The sequence below is a fragment of the Triticum urartu genome, chromosome 2 (genome assembly GCF_003073215.2).
Source record: "Triticum urartu cultivar G1812 chromosome 2, Tu2.1, whole genome shotgun sequence".
Taxonomy (NCBI): domain Eukaryota; kingdom Viridiplantae; phylum Streptophyta; class Magnoliopsida; order Poales; family Poaceae; genus Triticum; species Triticum urartu.
In genome coordinates, this window is record NC_053023.1 from 658,340,661 (window position 1) to 658,355,328 (window position 14,668).

The 14,668-nt window shown below is 45.4% G+C and overlaps 1 protein-coding gene across 1 annotated transcript; it reads right to left on the bottom strand.

The window, feature by feature from the left end:
• Nucleotides 1–12: 12 nt before the first annotated feature.
• Nucleotides 13–12,989, bottom strand: LOC125537714. Its single transcript, XM_048701037.1, has 5 exons — nucleotides 12,916–12,989; nucleotides 12,689–12,828; nucleotides 12,542–12,580; nucleotides 251–500; nucleotides 13–140 (listed from the first exon to the last, which is right to left on the bottom strand). The coding sequence occupies exons 1-5, from the start codon at nucleotides 12,987–12,989 to the stop codon at nucleotides 26–28; spliced, it is 618 nt and encodes a 205-aa protein (XP_048556994.1). The 3' UTR covers nucleotides 13–25.
• Nucleotides 12,990–14,668: the final 1,679 nt, after the last annotated feature.

Consider the following 14,668-nt stretch of genomic DNA (forward strand, 5'->3'; position numbering starts at 1 on the left):
CACATATGCAGCCCAGGCCAGGCGCTTACTTGGTTCGGATGACTTTGGCGTCGGTCACCTCGCCCTTCCGCGAGAACACCTCCCGCAGCCGCTTCTCGTCGGCGCCCTTGGGCAGATTCTTCACGCACAGCCGCGACGACCTGCGAGGCACTAGCTATGTCAAATCAAGCACCAGGCGGTAACACAGCAGCGAGACGACGGAGAGCAGCTCGGCCGGCTGCGCGGCAATCGCGAAAAGGCGGGAACTCACATGGCGTCCGCGGCGAGGTTCCCGTGCTGCTGCTGCGGCGGCGAAGGGGGCCGGGTGGTAGTAGGGTTTGGGGATGAGGCGGTAGGGCGAGTAGGTTTTGGCCTTTGGGGGCGGTGGGAGTCACCGGTTGAAGGTTTACTGGCAATGGCGGCCGGCGGCGGCGATAGGGCAGGGCAGGGAGTCTCACCGTGTCGGGCCAAGCCCTTGTGCGAGATGGAACTGGGCCGTATAGCCCCCTGGCAGGCCCGAACTGCGATGCACACGGTACCAACCCAAGTTCGTTGGGCCGTACTGCTGCTACGGCTCGAAGGGGTTGGCACTCGGGTAAAAACGGGGGTAATACGGTCACTCCTATTTAATGCGTACATTGTTTGGAACTCGGGAACATTTTTCTTGAATCGGCGAACAATATTTAAAATTTGGAATTTTTTTTAAAATAATAAATATTTATTATTTATGAAAAACATTATTTGAGTTCATGAATATTTTTTGAATCAGCGCACATTTTTTGAATTTTTCAAAAACAATTGAATATTTTTAAAATTTTATAAAAACTATGAATTTTTTAAACAATTCGTGAACATTTTTAAAATTGTAATTTTTTTAATAGACAATTTTTTCGAAATCACAAACAGTTTTTGAATCCATGAGCATTTATCATTTCCTCATTATTTTTCAAATCATGAGCATTTATTGAATGCACGGACATTTTTTGCACAATTCACAACTTTTTTGAAATCCTAAATTATTTTTAAAAAGAAAAAACTTACAACAGAAAAAAGAAAAAAAATCAAGGGGCTTCCCGTCCCACACATGGGCCGGCTCATGAGGGCGCGCAGGGGGAGGGGGGTGCGGGCTTCACTGGTTTCCCACACGTAGGTCGCCATATAGGAGGTCCCGAGTATATGCAGTCTTCTAAATTAGTCATGAATTTAGGAGCTCGAATACCGAGGCTCACAATTTAGCCAAGCATGCTCTCTCACTTGGGTTGCCCGTCATGTTTGGTTAGACAATCCTGGTGATCTTACTTTCATCCCTGTAACATTGTGATGAGTTAATAAAAAGCTTGGCGATATTGTCTCAAACAAATGAAACATGTTGTTTTCTTGTGCCTTGGTGACTGTAGTTCAGGATCTGATTTCGCCGGAGATCCTTGAAGCAAATGCAAGCAGTGAAGCTCTATCCCGGGCAATGGACCTAATGTGCAACAATGTTATTATTGTGACCGACTGTCACGGAACGGTAAATAACTTGTATGGGGATTACCTTGGATCGTCAACATCAATTATACATGAAATAAATGGGAATATGAAGAGTGTGGGTTCGGTAGAATTTGTGTATGAAAGTAGAACCTTGAATGTAGAAGCTCATAATCTGGCAAAGGCGGCTACCACATTAGGTTTTGGATGTCATTTGTGGCTGTTAGATAGGCCAAACATTATTTGTGTTCCTCAAAATATTTTGAGTTAATAAAATGTTTCAGCACTAAAAACGTAGCCTCTGTGATTACATCGGATATAATCATAGAGCATTATAATGTTTTTATTTCATGTAATTTTGTTCATGAGTTTAGGAGTTTGAATTTTGAGGCTCACAATCTAGCGAAACATGTTTTACATTTAGAAGTTGATCGTCATGTTTGATTAGGTCAACATGGTGATCTTTGTTTGTTTTGTAAACATTATGACGACTGAATAAAAAACTTGGGTGATATGTGTAAAGGGGGTTGGTGCACATGGTGAAGGAACGGTACCGCTTTAGCCAAGCTAGATGTAGTTGAGAGCCCCCCATCACAAAGAGTTGCCATAACCTGCTAATCATCACCTTGAATAATTACTTTGGAGAGACCCATATGTTGAGCAAACCAGATACCATCATGGCCTGCATAAGCTTTGATCATAAAGACATCCATTATTGCATTAAGCTTGAAGCTTCTAGCCGCAATGAAACCTCTTGGCGACTTCCTGATCACCACATCTGCTATAGCTTCATACCTTTTATGATTAAATGATGCATATATATCACCATATAGATATCTTCAGGTGGTTTCTTCCATCCCACCCTCGGCTTAGCAACAATTTTTTTCATACACCTCACATAATTAACAACAAGCGCACTAATGGACATTACAAGCTGCATAATAGGTTGCACCTTTTCGCCATGTGTTAGTTGGCGTCACTCCCACCATATGAACCAAGCCATATTGAAAACTAGCTCGCAAATGCTAACCTTCGGGGACAAGGGCGCTATATGGACGTTCTTAAACAACTACTCTAGTACAATGGTCCCATCTTGGTTTGTACATAAAGCCTTCTCCGATTCATCTTTCAGTCCTAGCTCTTTCCAAATTTGCTTTGCTCTTGTGCAAGGAAAAAAACACATGGTTCGAATCCTCAAAGCCCATCGGACACAATGGACACGGTCCCAAATCACACACATGCTTTTTTGCTAGAATTCCCGCACAAGGTATTGACTCCTTCATAACTCGCCAATTGGTTTCTTTTTACTTCTGAAGATATCTTTGCTTTCCATATGTCTGCCCAAACCTCATGGTTTATGGATCCACCCATAGCACTCGGATAAACAGAACTTTGTCTAAACTTGTGAGACCACTCCCATAGCACACTGATTGAAGGAAATATTCCCTAGAGGCAATAATAAAATTATTATTTATTTTCTTATATCATGATAAATGTTTATTATTCATGCTAGAATTGTATTAACCGGAAACATAATACATGTGTGAATACATAGACAAACAGCATGTCACTAGTATGCCTCTACTTGACTAGCTCGTTGATCAAAGATGGTTAAGTTTCCTAGCCATTGACATGGGTTGTCATTTGATTAACGGGATCACATCATTAGAAGAATGATGTGATTGACTTGACCCATTCCGTTAGCTTAGCACCCGATCGTTTAGTATGTTGCTATTGCTTTCTTTATGACTTATACATGTTCATATGACTATGAGATTATGCAACTCCCGTTTACCGGAGGAGCACTTTATGTGCTACCAAACGTCACAACGTAACTGGGTGATTATAAAGGTGCTCTACAGGTGTCTCCGAAGGTACTTGTTGGGTTGGCATATTTCGATATTAGGATTTGTCACTCCGATTGTCGGAGAGGTATCTCTGGGCCCTCTCGGTAATGCACATCACTTAAGCCTTGCAAGCATAGCAACTAATGAGTTAGTTGCGGAATGATGTATTACGGAACGAGTAAAGAGACTTGCCGGTAACGAGATTGAACTAGGTATTGAGATACCGACGATCGAATCTCGGGCAAGTAACATACCGATGACAAAGGGAACAACGTATGTAGTTATGCTGTCTGACCGATAAAGATCTTCGTAGAATATGTGGGAGCCAATATGAGCATCTAGGTTCCGCTATTGGTTATTGATCGGAGACATGTCTCGGTCATGTCTACATAGTTCTCGAACCCGTAGGGTCCGCACGCTTAACGTTTCGATGATAGTTATATTATGAGTTTATATGTTTTGATGTACCGAAGGTTTTTCGGAGTCCCGGATGTGATCACAGACATGACGAGGAGTCTCGAAATGGTCGAGACATGAAGATTGATATATTGGAAGCCTATGTTTGGATATCGAAAGTGTTCCAGGTGAAATCGGGATTTTACCGGAGTACCGGGAGGTTACCGGACCCCCTCGGGAGGTTAATGGGCCTTAGTGGGCCTTTACGGAGAAGAGGAGAGGCGGCCAGGGCTGGGCCGCGCGCCCCTCCCCCTAGTCCGAATAGGACAATGAGAGGGGGGCGGCGCCCCCCTTCCTTCCTCTCTCCCTCCTCTTTTCCCCTCCCAAGTCCTAATCCAACTAGGAAAGGGGGGAGTAGGACTCCTCCTGGCGCGCCCTCTCTCCTGGCCAGGCGCACCCCCTTGCTCCTTTATATACGGGGCAGGGGGCACCCTAGAGACACAATAATTGATCAGTTGATCTTTTAGCCATGTGCGGTGCCCCCCTCCACCATAGTCCACCTCGATAATAATGTAGCGGTGCTTAGGCGAAGCCCTGCGTCGGTAGAACATCATCATCGTCACCACGCCGTCGTGCTGACGAAACTCTCCCTCAACACTCGGCTGGATCGGAGTTCGAGGGATGTCATCGGGCTGAACGTGTGCTGAACTCGGAGGTGACGTGCGTTCGGTACTTGATCGGTCGGATCGTGAAGACGTACGACTACATCAACCGCGTTGTGCTAACGTTTCCGCTTTCGGTCTACGAGAGTACATGGACAACACTCTCCCCTCTCGTTGCTATGCATCACCATGATCTTGCGTGTGCGTAGGAATTTTTTTGAAATTACTACGTTCCCTAACAATGGCATCCGAGCCAGGTTTTATGCGTAGATGTCATATGCATGAGTAGAACACAAGTGAGTTGTGGGCGATATAAGTCATACTGCTTACCAGCATGTCATGCTTTGGTTCGGCGGTATTGTTAGATGAAGCGGCCCGGACCGACATTACGCGTACGCTTACGCGAGACTGGTTCTACCGACGTGCTTTGCACACAGGTGGCTGGTGGGTGTCAGTTTCTCCAACTTTAGTTGAACCGAGTGTGGCTACGCCCGGTCCTTGCGAAGGTTAAAACAGCACCAACTTAACAAACTATCGTTGTGGTTTTGATGAGTAGGTAAGAACAGTTCTTACTAAGCCCGTAGCAGCCACGTAAAATTTGCAACAAACAAAGTAGAGGATGTCTAACTTGTTTTTGCAGGGCATGCTGTGATGTGATATGGTCAAGACATGATGCTAAATTTTATTGTATGAGATGATCATGTTTTGTAACCGAGTTATCGGCAACTGGCAGGAGCCATATGGTTGTCGCTTTATTGTATACAATGCAATCGCCCTGTAATGCTTTACTTTATCACTAAGCGGCACCGATAGTCATAGAAGCATAAGATTGGCGAGACGACAACGATACTACGATGGAGATCAAGGTGTCGCGTCGGTGACAATGGTGATCATGACAGGTGCTTCGGAGATGGAGATCACAAGCACAAGATGATGATGGCCATATCATATCACTTATATTGATTGCATGTGATGTTTATCTTTTATGCAACTTATCTTGCTTTGATTGACGGTAGCATTATAAGATGATCCCTCACTAAATTATCAAAGTATAAGTGTTCTCCCTGAGTATGCACCGTTGCGAAAGTTCTTCGTGCTGAGACACCACGTGATGATCGGGTGTGATAGGCTCTATGTTCAAATACAACGGGTGCAAAACAGTTGCACACGCAGAATACTCAGGTTAAACTTGACGAGCCTAGCATATAACATATATGACCTCGGAACACGGAGACCGAAAGGTCGAGCGTGAATCATATAGTAGATATGATCAACATAGTGATGTTCACCGTTGAAACTACTCCATCTCACGTGATGATCGGACATGGTTTAGTTGATATGGATCACGTGATCACTTAGAGGATTAGAGGGATGTCTATCTAAGTGGGAGTTCTTAAGTAATATGATTAATTGAACTTAAATTTATCATGAACTTAGTACCTGATAGTATCTTGCTTGTCTATGTTGATTGTAGATAGATGGCCCGTGTTGTTGTTCCGTTGAATTTTAATGCGTTCCTTGAGAAAGCAAAGTTGAAAGATGATGGTAGCAATTACACGGACTGGGTCCGTAACTTGAGGATTATCCTCATTGCTGCACAGAAAATTTACGTCCTGGAAGCACCGCTAGGTGTACCACCTACACCAGCAACTGCAGACATTGTGAATGTCTGGCAGTCACGTGTTGATGACTACTCGATAGTTCAGTGTGCCATGCTTTACGGCTTAGAACCGGGACTTCAACGACGTTTTGAATGCCATGAGCATATGAGATGTTCCAGGAGTTGAAGTTGATATTTCAAAAGAATGCCCGGATTGAGAGATATGAAGTCTCCAATAAGTTCTACAGCTGCAAGATGGAGGAGAATAGTTTTGTCAGTGAGCATATACTCAAGATGTCTGGGTACTGCAATCACTTGATTCAACTGGGAGTTAATCTCTGGATGATAGCGTCATTGATAGAATTCTCCAATCACTGCCACCAAGCTACAAGAGCTTTGTGATGAACTATAATATGCAAGGGATGGATAAGACAATTCCCGAGCTCTTCGCAATGCTAAAGGCTGCGGAGGTAGAAATCAAGAAGGAGCATCAAGTGTTGATGGTCAATAAGACCACCAGTTTCAAGAAAAAAGGCAAAGGGAAGAAGAAGGGGAACTTCAAGAAGAACACCAAGCAAGTTGCTGCTCAGGAGAAGAAACCCAAGTCTGGACCTCAGCCTGAGACTGAGTGCTTCTACTGCAAGCAGACTGGTCACTGGAAGCGGAACTGCCCCATGTATTTGGCGGATAAGAAGGATGGCAAGGTGAACAAAGGTATATGTGATATACATGTTATTGATGTGTACCTTACTAACGCTCGCAGTAGCACCTGGGTATTTGATACTGATTTTGTTGCTAATATTTGCAACTCGAAACATGGGCTACGGATTAAATGAAGATTGGCTAAGGACGAGGTGACGATGCGCGTGGGAAATGGTTCCAAAGTCGATGTGATCGCAGTCAGCACGCTACCTCTACATCTACCTTCGGGATTAGTATTAGACCTAAATAATTATTATTTGGTGCCAGCGTTGAGCATGAACATTATATCTGGATCTTGTTTGATGCGAGACGGTTATTCATTTAAATCAGAGAATAATGGTTGTTCTATTTATTTGAGTAATATCTTTTATGGTCATGCCCCCTTGAAGAGTGGTATATTTTTGTTAAATCTCGATAGTAGTGATACACATATTCATAATATTGAGGCCAAAAGATGCAGAGTTGATAATGATAGTGCAACTTATTTGTGGCACTGCCATTTAGGTCATATCGGTGTAAAGCGCATGAAGAAACTCCATACTGATGGACTTTTGGAACCACTTGATTACGAATCACTTAGTACTTGCGAACCGTGCCTCATGGGCAAGATGACTAAAACGTCGTTCTCCGGTACTATGGAGAGAGCGCAACAGATTTGTTAGAGATCATACATACAGATGTATGTGGTCCGATGAATGTTGAGGCTCGTGGCGGATATCGTTATTTTCTCACCTTCACAGATGATTTAAGCAGATATGGGTATATCTACTTAATGAAACATAAGTATGAAACGTTTGAAAAGTTCATAGAATTTCAGAGTGAAGTTGAAAATCATCGTAACAAGAAAATATGTTATGTTACTAGACCATGACGAACCTACGAACTATGAAGAAGCGATGGTGAGCCCTGATTCTGCGAAATGGCTTGAGGCCATGAAATCTGAGATGGGATCCATGTATGAGAACAAAGTGTGGACTTTGGTTGACTTGCCCGTTGATCGGCAAGCAATTGAGAATAAATGGATCTTCAAGAAGAAGACTGACGCTGACGGTAATGTTACTGTCTATAAAGCTCGACTTGTTGCGAAAGGTTTTCGACAAGTTCAAGGGATTGACTACGATGAGACCTTCTCACCCGTAGCGATGCTTAAGTCTGTCCGAATCATGTTAGCAATTGCCGCATTTTATGATTATGAAATTTGGCAAATGGATGTCAAAACTGCATTCCTGAATGGATTTCTGGAAGAAGAGTTGTATATGATGCAACCGGAAGGTTTTGTCGATCCAAAGGGAGCTAACAAAGTGTGCAAGCTCCAGCGATCCATTTATGGACTGGTGCAAGCCTCTCAAAGTTGGAATAAACGCTTTGATAGTGTTATCAAAGCATTTGGTTTTGTACAGACTTCTGGAGAAGCCTGTATTTACAAGAAAGTGAGTGGGAGCTCTGTAGCATTTCTAATATTATCTGTGGATGACATATTGTTGATTGGAAATGATATAGAATTTCTGGATAGCATAAAGGGATACTTGAATAAGAGTTTTTCAATGAAAGACCTCGGTGAAGCTGCTTATATATTGGGCATCAAGATCTATAGAGATAGATCAAGACGCTTAATTGGACTTTCACAAAGCACATACCTTGACAAAGTTTTGAAGAAGTTCAAAATGGATCAAGCAAAGAAAGGGTTCTTTCCTGTGTTACAAGGTGTGAAGTTGAGTAAGACTCAATGCTCGACCACTGTAGAAGATAGAGAGAAAATGAAAGATGTTCCCTATGCTTCAGCCATAGGCTCTATCATGTATGCAATGCTGTGTACCAGACCTGATGTGTGCCTTGTTATAAGTCTAGCAGGGAGGTACCAAAGTAATCCAGGAGTGGATCACTGGATAGTGGTCAAGAACATCCTGAAATACCTGAAAAGGACTAAAGATATGTTTCTCGTTTATGGAGGTGACAAAGAGCTCATCGTAAATGGTTACGTTGATGCAAGCTTTGACACTGATCCGGATGATTATAAATCGCAAACCGGATACGTGTTTACATTGAACGCTGGAGCTGTCAGTTGGTGTAGTTCTAAACAAAGCGTCGTGACAGGATCTACGTGTGAAGCAGAGTACATAGCTGCTTCAGAAGCAGCAAATGGAGGAGTCTGGATGAAGAAGTTCATATCCGATCTAGGTGTCATACCTAGTGCATCGGGTCCAATGAAAATCTTTTGTGACAATACTGGTGCAATTGCCTTGGCGAAGGAATCCAGATTTCACAAGAGAACCAAGCACATCAAGAGACGCTTCAATTCCATCCGGGATTTAGTCCAGGTGGGAGACATAGAAATTTGCAAAATACATACGGATCTGAATGTTGCAGACCCATTGACTAAGCCTCTTCCGCGAGCAAAACATGATCAGCACCAAGGCTCCATGGGTGTTAGAATCATTATTGTGTAATCTAGATTATTGACTCTAGTGCAAGTGGGACACTGAAGGAAATATGCCCTAGAGGCAATAATGAAGTTATTATTTATTTCCTTATATCATGATAAATGTTTATTATTCATGCTAGAATTGTATTAACCGGAAACATAATACATGTGTGAATACATAGACAAACAGTATGTCACTAGTATGCCTCTACTTGACTAGCTCGTTGATCAAAGATGGTTAAGTTTCCTAGCCATTGACATGGGTTGTCATTTGATTAACGGGATCACATCATTAGGAGAATGATGTGATTGATTTGACCCATTCCGTTAGCTTAGCACCCGATCATTTAGTATGTTGCTATTGCTTTCTTCATGACTTATACATGTTCCTATAACTATGAGATTATGCAACTCCCATTTACCGGAGGAACACTTTGTGTGCTACCAAACGTCACAACGTAATTGGGTGATTATAAAGGTGCACTACAGGTGTCTCCGAAGGTACTTGTTGGGTTGGCGTATTTCGAGATTAGGATTTGTCACTCCGATTGTCGGAGAGGTATCTCTGGGCCCTCTCGGTAATACACATCACATAAGCCTTGCAAGCATTACAACTAATATGTTAGTTGTGAGATGATGTATTACGGAACGAGTAAAGAGACTTGCTGGTAACGAGATTGAACTAGGTATTGAGATACCGACGATCGAATCTCGGGCAAGTAACATACCGATGACAAAGGGAACAATGTATGTAGTTATGTGGTCTGACCGATAAAGATCTTCGTAGAATATGTGGGAGCCAATATGAGCATCCAGGTTCTGCTATTGGTTATTGACCGGAGACGTGTCTCGGTCATGTCTACATAGTTCTCGAACCCGTAGGGTCCGCACGCTTAATGTTTCGTGGACAGTTATATTATGAGTTTATATGTTTTGATGTACTGAAGGTTGTTCGGAGTCCCGGATGTGATCACAGACATGACGAGGAGTCTCGAAATGGTCGAGACATGAAGATTGATATATTGGAAGCCTATGTTTGGATATCGGAAGTGTTCCGGGTGAAATCGGGATTTTACCGGAGTATCGGGAGGTTACTTGAACCCCCCGGGAGGTTAATGGGCCTTAGTGGGCCTTTACGGAGAAGAGGAGAGGCGGCCAGGGCTGGGCCGCGCGCCCCTCCCCCCTAGTCCAAATAGGACAAGGAGAGGGGGGCGGCGCCCCCCTTCCTTCCTATCTCCCTCCTCTCTCCCCCTCCCAAGTCCTAATCCAACTAGGAAAGGGGGGGAGTCCTACTCCTGGTGGGAGTAGGACTCCTCCTGGCGCGCCCTCTCTCCTGGCCGACCGCACCCCCTTGCTCCTTTATATACGGGGGCAGGGGCACCCTAGAGACACAACAATTGATCAGTTGATCTTTTAGCCGTGTGCGGTGCCCCCCTCCACCATAGTCCACCTCGATAATACTGTAGTAATGCTTAGGTGAAGCCCTGCATCGGTAGAACATCATCATCGTCACCACGCCGTCGTGCTGACGAAAATCTCCCTCAACACTCGGTTGGATCGGAGTTCGAGGGACGTCATCGGGCTGAACATGTGCTGAACTCAGAGGTGCCATGCGTTCAGTACTTGATCGGTCGGATCGTGAAGACGTACGACTACATCAACCGCGTTGTGCTAACATTTCCGCTTTCGGTCTACGAGGGTACATGGACAATACTCTCCCCTCTCGTTGCTATGCATCACCATGATCTTGCGTGTGCGTATAATTGTTTTGAAATTACTACGTTCTCCAACACTGATTTGATATAAAGTATGCCTGTCTTCAAGTTATGTCATGCTACAAAATCTTCACAGTCATCCACTAAAGGGATTGACAATAACCAGAATATATCTCGAACGAGATCTTCATCACACTCACCCGAAGCTGGGTTTAGGGCATCTCCAAGGCGGAGTCGTAAACCGTCTGCATACGTCTGGACGGCGCTGTCCGGGCCGCGGAAGCCATCCAACGCAGTCCTGTATCGATCCGTAGGACGACCCAGACGCGTTTTCTCCCGCAAATTGAACAAACATGGGGGAGCTTTACAGGATTCCGGACATCCATCTAGTCAATCAAAAGCCACCACGTACCCTTTTTTCTCCGGAGCGCGGAAGACGGTTGTTTTTCTACTTTGCATTAGCATTTGGTGGAAGGTTTCGAAACCCCCTAACATGTTTGGCGGAAGGTTTCGAAACTTCCTAACATGTTTGGCGGAAATCACTTGATTTTTTTCAACTACTAATCCATGTATTAGTAATGCTTCCACCAATATTTGTTAAAGAAAATTCGTGAAGCCTTGACAGCCTGAACACCTTCCACGTGAATGACTACAACTTTTGACTCACAACTCCAAATGATGTGAGGTTTTTTGCATTGGAAAGATAATTTGATGGAGCTTCTGGTGATGTACCCCTATGACCCCATCTCTCCATCATATGGGTGTGGCACAACGAAACATCAGAGGCAAAAAACTGACAACATCAGCTTCACTTGAAACTTGTTTCCTCCAAACTTGTTCCTTCAAACCGGTTGCTTCAAGAGCTCATAGGTTGTTGGGTTTCTTCCATGTGATACCTAAATTCAACCAACAACAATGGAGATGAAAATGCAGACATGTGTTCAAGATTGTGGTATGAACTTAAGTTAGCGTTCACCTGGCCATGTGTTTGCTTGATTCTGCTTAGTAATTCTTTCCAACTAAATTGTGCACTTTTCTAAAATGTCATGTATGATGTACTCATGTGCTCATCACTTCCGCCAACACTCAATTGGATTACTCTGTGATTACTGTGCTAGTACGTGACACACATTCTCTTTCCGCCAAGCGTGTTTCATTTTTTCCTTCAAGTGACACTTTCTGGCTTCCGCCAAAGCGCCTTTCATTTTTTCCTTCAAGTGAACAAAGCTACTAATAATCCATGTAATTATCATAGTAAGTCATGCATGTTTTGGCTGAAGCCCTTTTCCATGTGTTAAAACTACTAATCCATGGATTATTATAGATATTTGACGGAGTTAGAAAAGACAAGGCGGACATTTGCGGACAAGGTTGGATAACCGACTCCCGCATCAGTATCCACGGACTGACGCCCCTTTCGTAGACGGATGCGTGAGAAAATTTATAGGTTGCTGTTGCAGATGTCTTTATCAAGTCATTTACTTTTTGCACCAAATTACCTTCTTTTGGTATAAGCACACGAAAATGAGGATGAGACGGTGACCAAATATCATTACGAGTTCCATCATCGCTAGAATTTTTTTCGAAAAAAGTTAAGACTCCTGCCTCTATATTAATCGATGCATACAACCATTTTTATTAATTATTCAACAAAGATCTGATAAAAACATACATCAAGCCACCTGGAGCCACCACACATACCTACAAACACGATAATGTGGAGTGCTCTTACTCCTCATATCTAAAACCGGTGTCGTCGCTGACCCATCCACGTAACGTATCAGAACCTACAGCCAGTGCAATAAAGCTAAAGCGTATACCACATGTGCACGTTTTAGAAGCCACTATCATCATCGAACCGCTGACCCATCTTCAAAAAAGAGATCTGCCCTTACCAGTCCAGCGATCCGTCGACGTCATCACGACGCCCAACGGCACCACCTCCCTACGCAAAGTGTTAAGCATGCCACGGTCGCCGCCGGTACACCGCAGCACCAGGCTACCAAGTACCACCAGCCAACACAGCTTGAAGTCTCTGGGAAATATGTCATGCATAACACCTGCCGAACAGGCATGATTTGACATCTCCACCGAAGCTCCGTGCAAGACGAAGTCGCTCTACCTCCTACCTCTGTCTTCTGGCGCTGCTCCACAAACGATGCTCCCAAGAGAGAAACGACATTGCAGTGCCGCCATCGCCCGATCTGGAATGCCAGATCCCAGGGTTTCCCGTGGAGCAGCACGAGTTGGTCGATAGTAGTTACACGGCGATGCCAAGTAAACGATGTTCCACTCTTCCGTTTTGCTTGCAGTAAATTTCCCCTGGATAATATCTTTGCTCTAAGCACAATAGATAAAAGGGAGTCGTGGTTCTCCATCAGCCTCCGATCCTGTTTTGCCAACCACTGGACATAAGAGCAACTCCACTCGTTCGGCCCCCTAGCGCATAGGCTGGCGCTATTTCGAGCGCTTGCCCGACGATTTTTAGGCCCTGGGGGCGATCTAGGTCCCAGCCACGCCCCCAGGTGCCGCCCCCAAGGCGCCGTAAATTCAAAGTTGTCCATTCCCGCTACCCAAAAAACGCCACATGTCCGGCGATCAGCGCCATAGTTCGGCAATCACCTTGCCACAGTTCGGCGATCAAATAAAAAGTTCGGCATGCAAAAGAAAGGACGTGTAGGTAATGCATCAAACAGCGGTGTCGGCCTCCGCGTCGGAAGAGTCGGCGTGCGCGGGCTGGTCAGCGTCAATGCGGCTTCTGTGCTGGGCGTCGTGGATGCATTATCGCTCGGGCTTGGCGACGGCATTGGCGGCGGCATCGGCGTGGGAGTTGGCGCCACAGTCGACGGCATCTGGTTCAGGACGAGGCCACGCTCCGCCAGGTACCACACCTTGAGCTGCTCGTCGCCGCTCTGGAGCATGTCCACCCCCCATCAGGAAAGCCAAGTCGGTGTTCCTCTTCTTCGCCGCGATGTTGGTCCGGAGCAGGTCAAGCTTGACGGTGCTATTCGTCATCAACGCCGACCACCGCGCCTCGGTTTTCTCTTCCCACTGGGCGGCCCAGGTCTGGGCGTCGGAGATGCAATGCTCGATGGACTCTTGCACACGTGCGGTAGCCGACTCGGCGTGTTTCGCCGACTTGGCCCTTTTGTTGCCTTCCGGACGCCCGTCGGCCGCGCCCGGCGTCGGTGTGTCCGGCTTGTATGTCTCCTTGCCTTGGCGAGGGTGCGCCGGACTTCCGCCCACTTCTCGCACTTCTCGATCCGGGAGAAGACATGGAGGTACTTGAAATCTTGGTCGGTGCTGCTATCCTGGCGATACATGGCGAACATCCGCACCATCTTCACCGAGGAACAACAGTCAGCGGCGCACACGGCGAAAAGAAATGGTAGAGACCGGCGTGTCATACCTGACCCTCGATGTTGGAGCCGCTCTCCGGGCGAGCCGCGATCTCCTCGATGATCCCATGCCATTTGTTGCACACCGTTTGGATGAGCCCCCAATGATTCGCCATGGCCTTCGAGCCGCGCTGCATGTGGATGCCGGCAAAGTAGGGGTCGACCAGCTTGCGCTCGTCGAACTCGGCCTTAATGCGCTCCCAATACGTGTCGACGCTCTGGTTCGTGCCGATGATCGGTGTTGGGGAACGTAGTAATAATTCAAAATTTTCCTACGTGTCACCAAGATCAATCGAGGAGATGCTAGCAACGAGAGAGAGGGAGTGCATCTTGTTGGGGATTGTAGCAGAAATTTAAAATTTTCTACGCATCACCAAGATCAATCTATGGAGTAATGTAGCAACGAGGGGAAGGAGAGTGCATCTACATACCCTTGTAGATCGCTAAGCGGAAGCATTCAAGTGAACGGGGTTGATG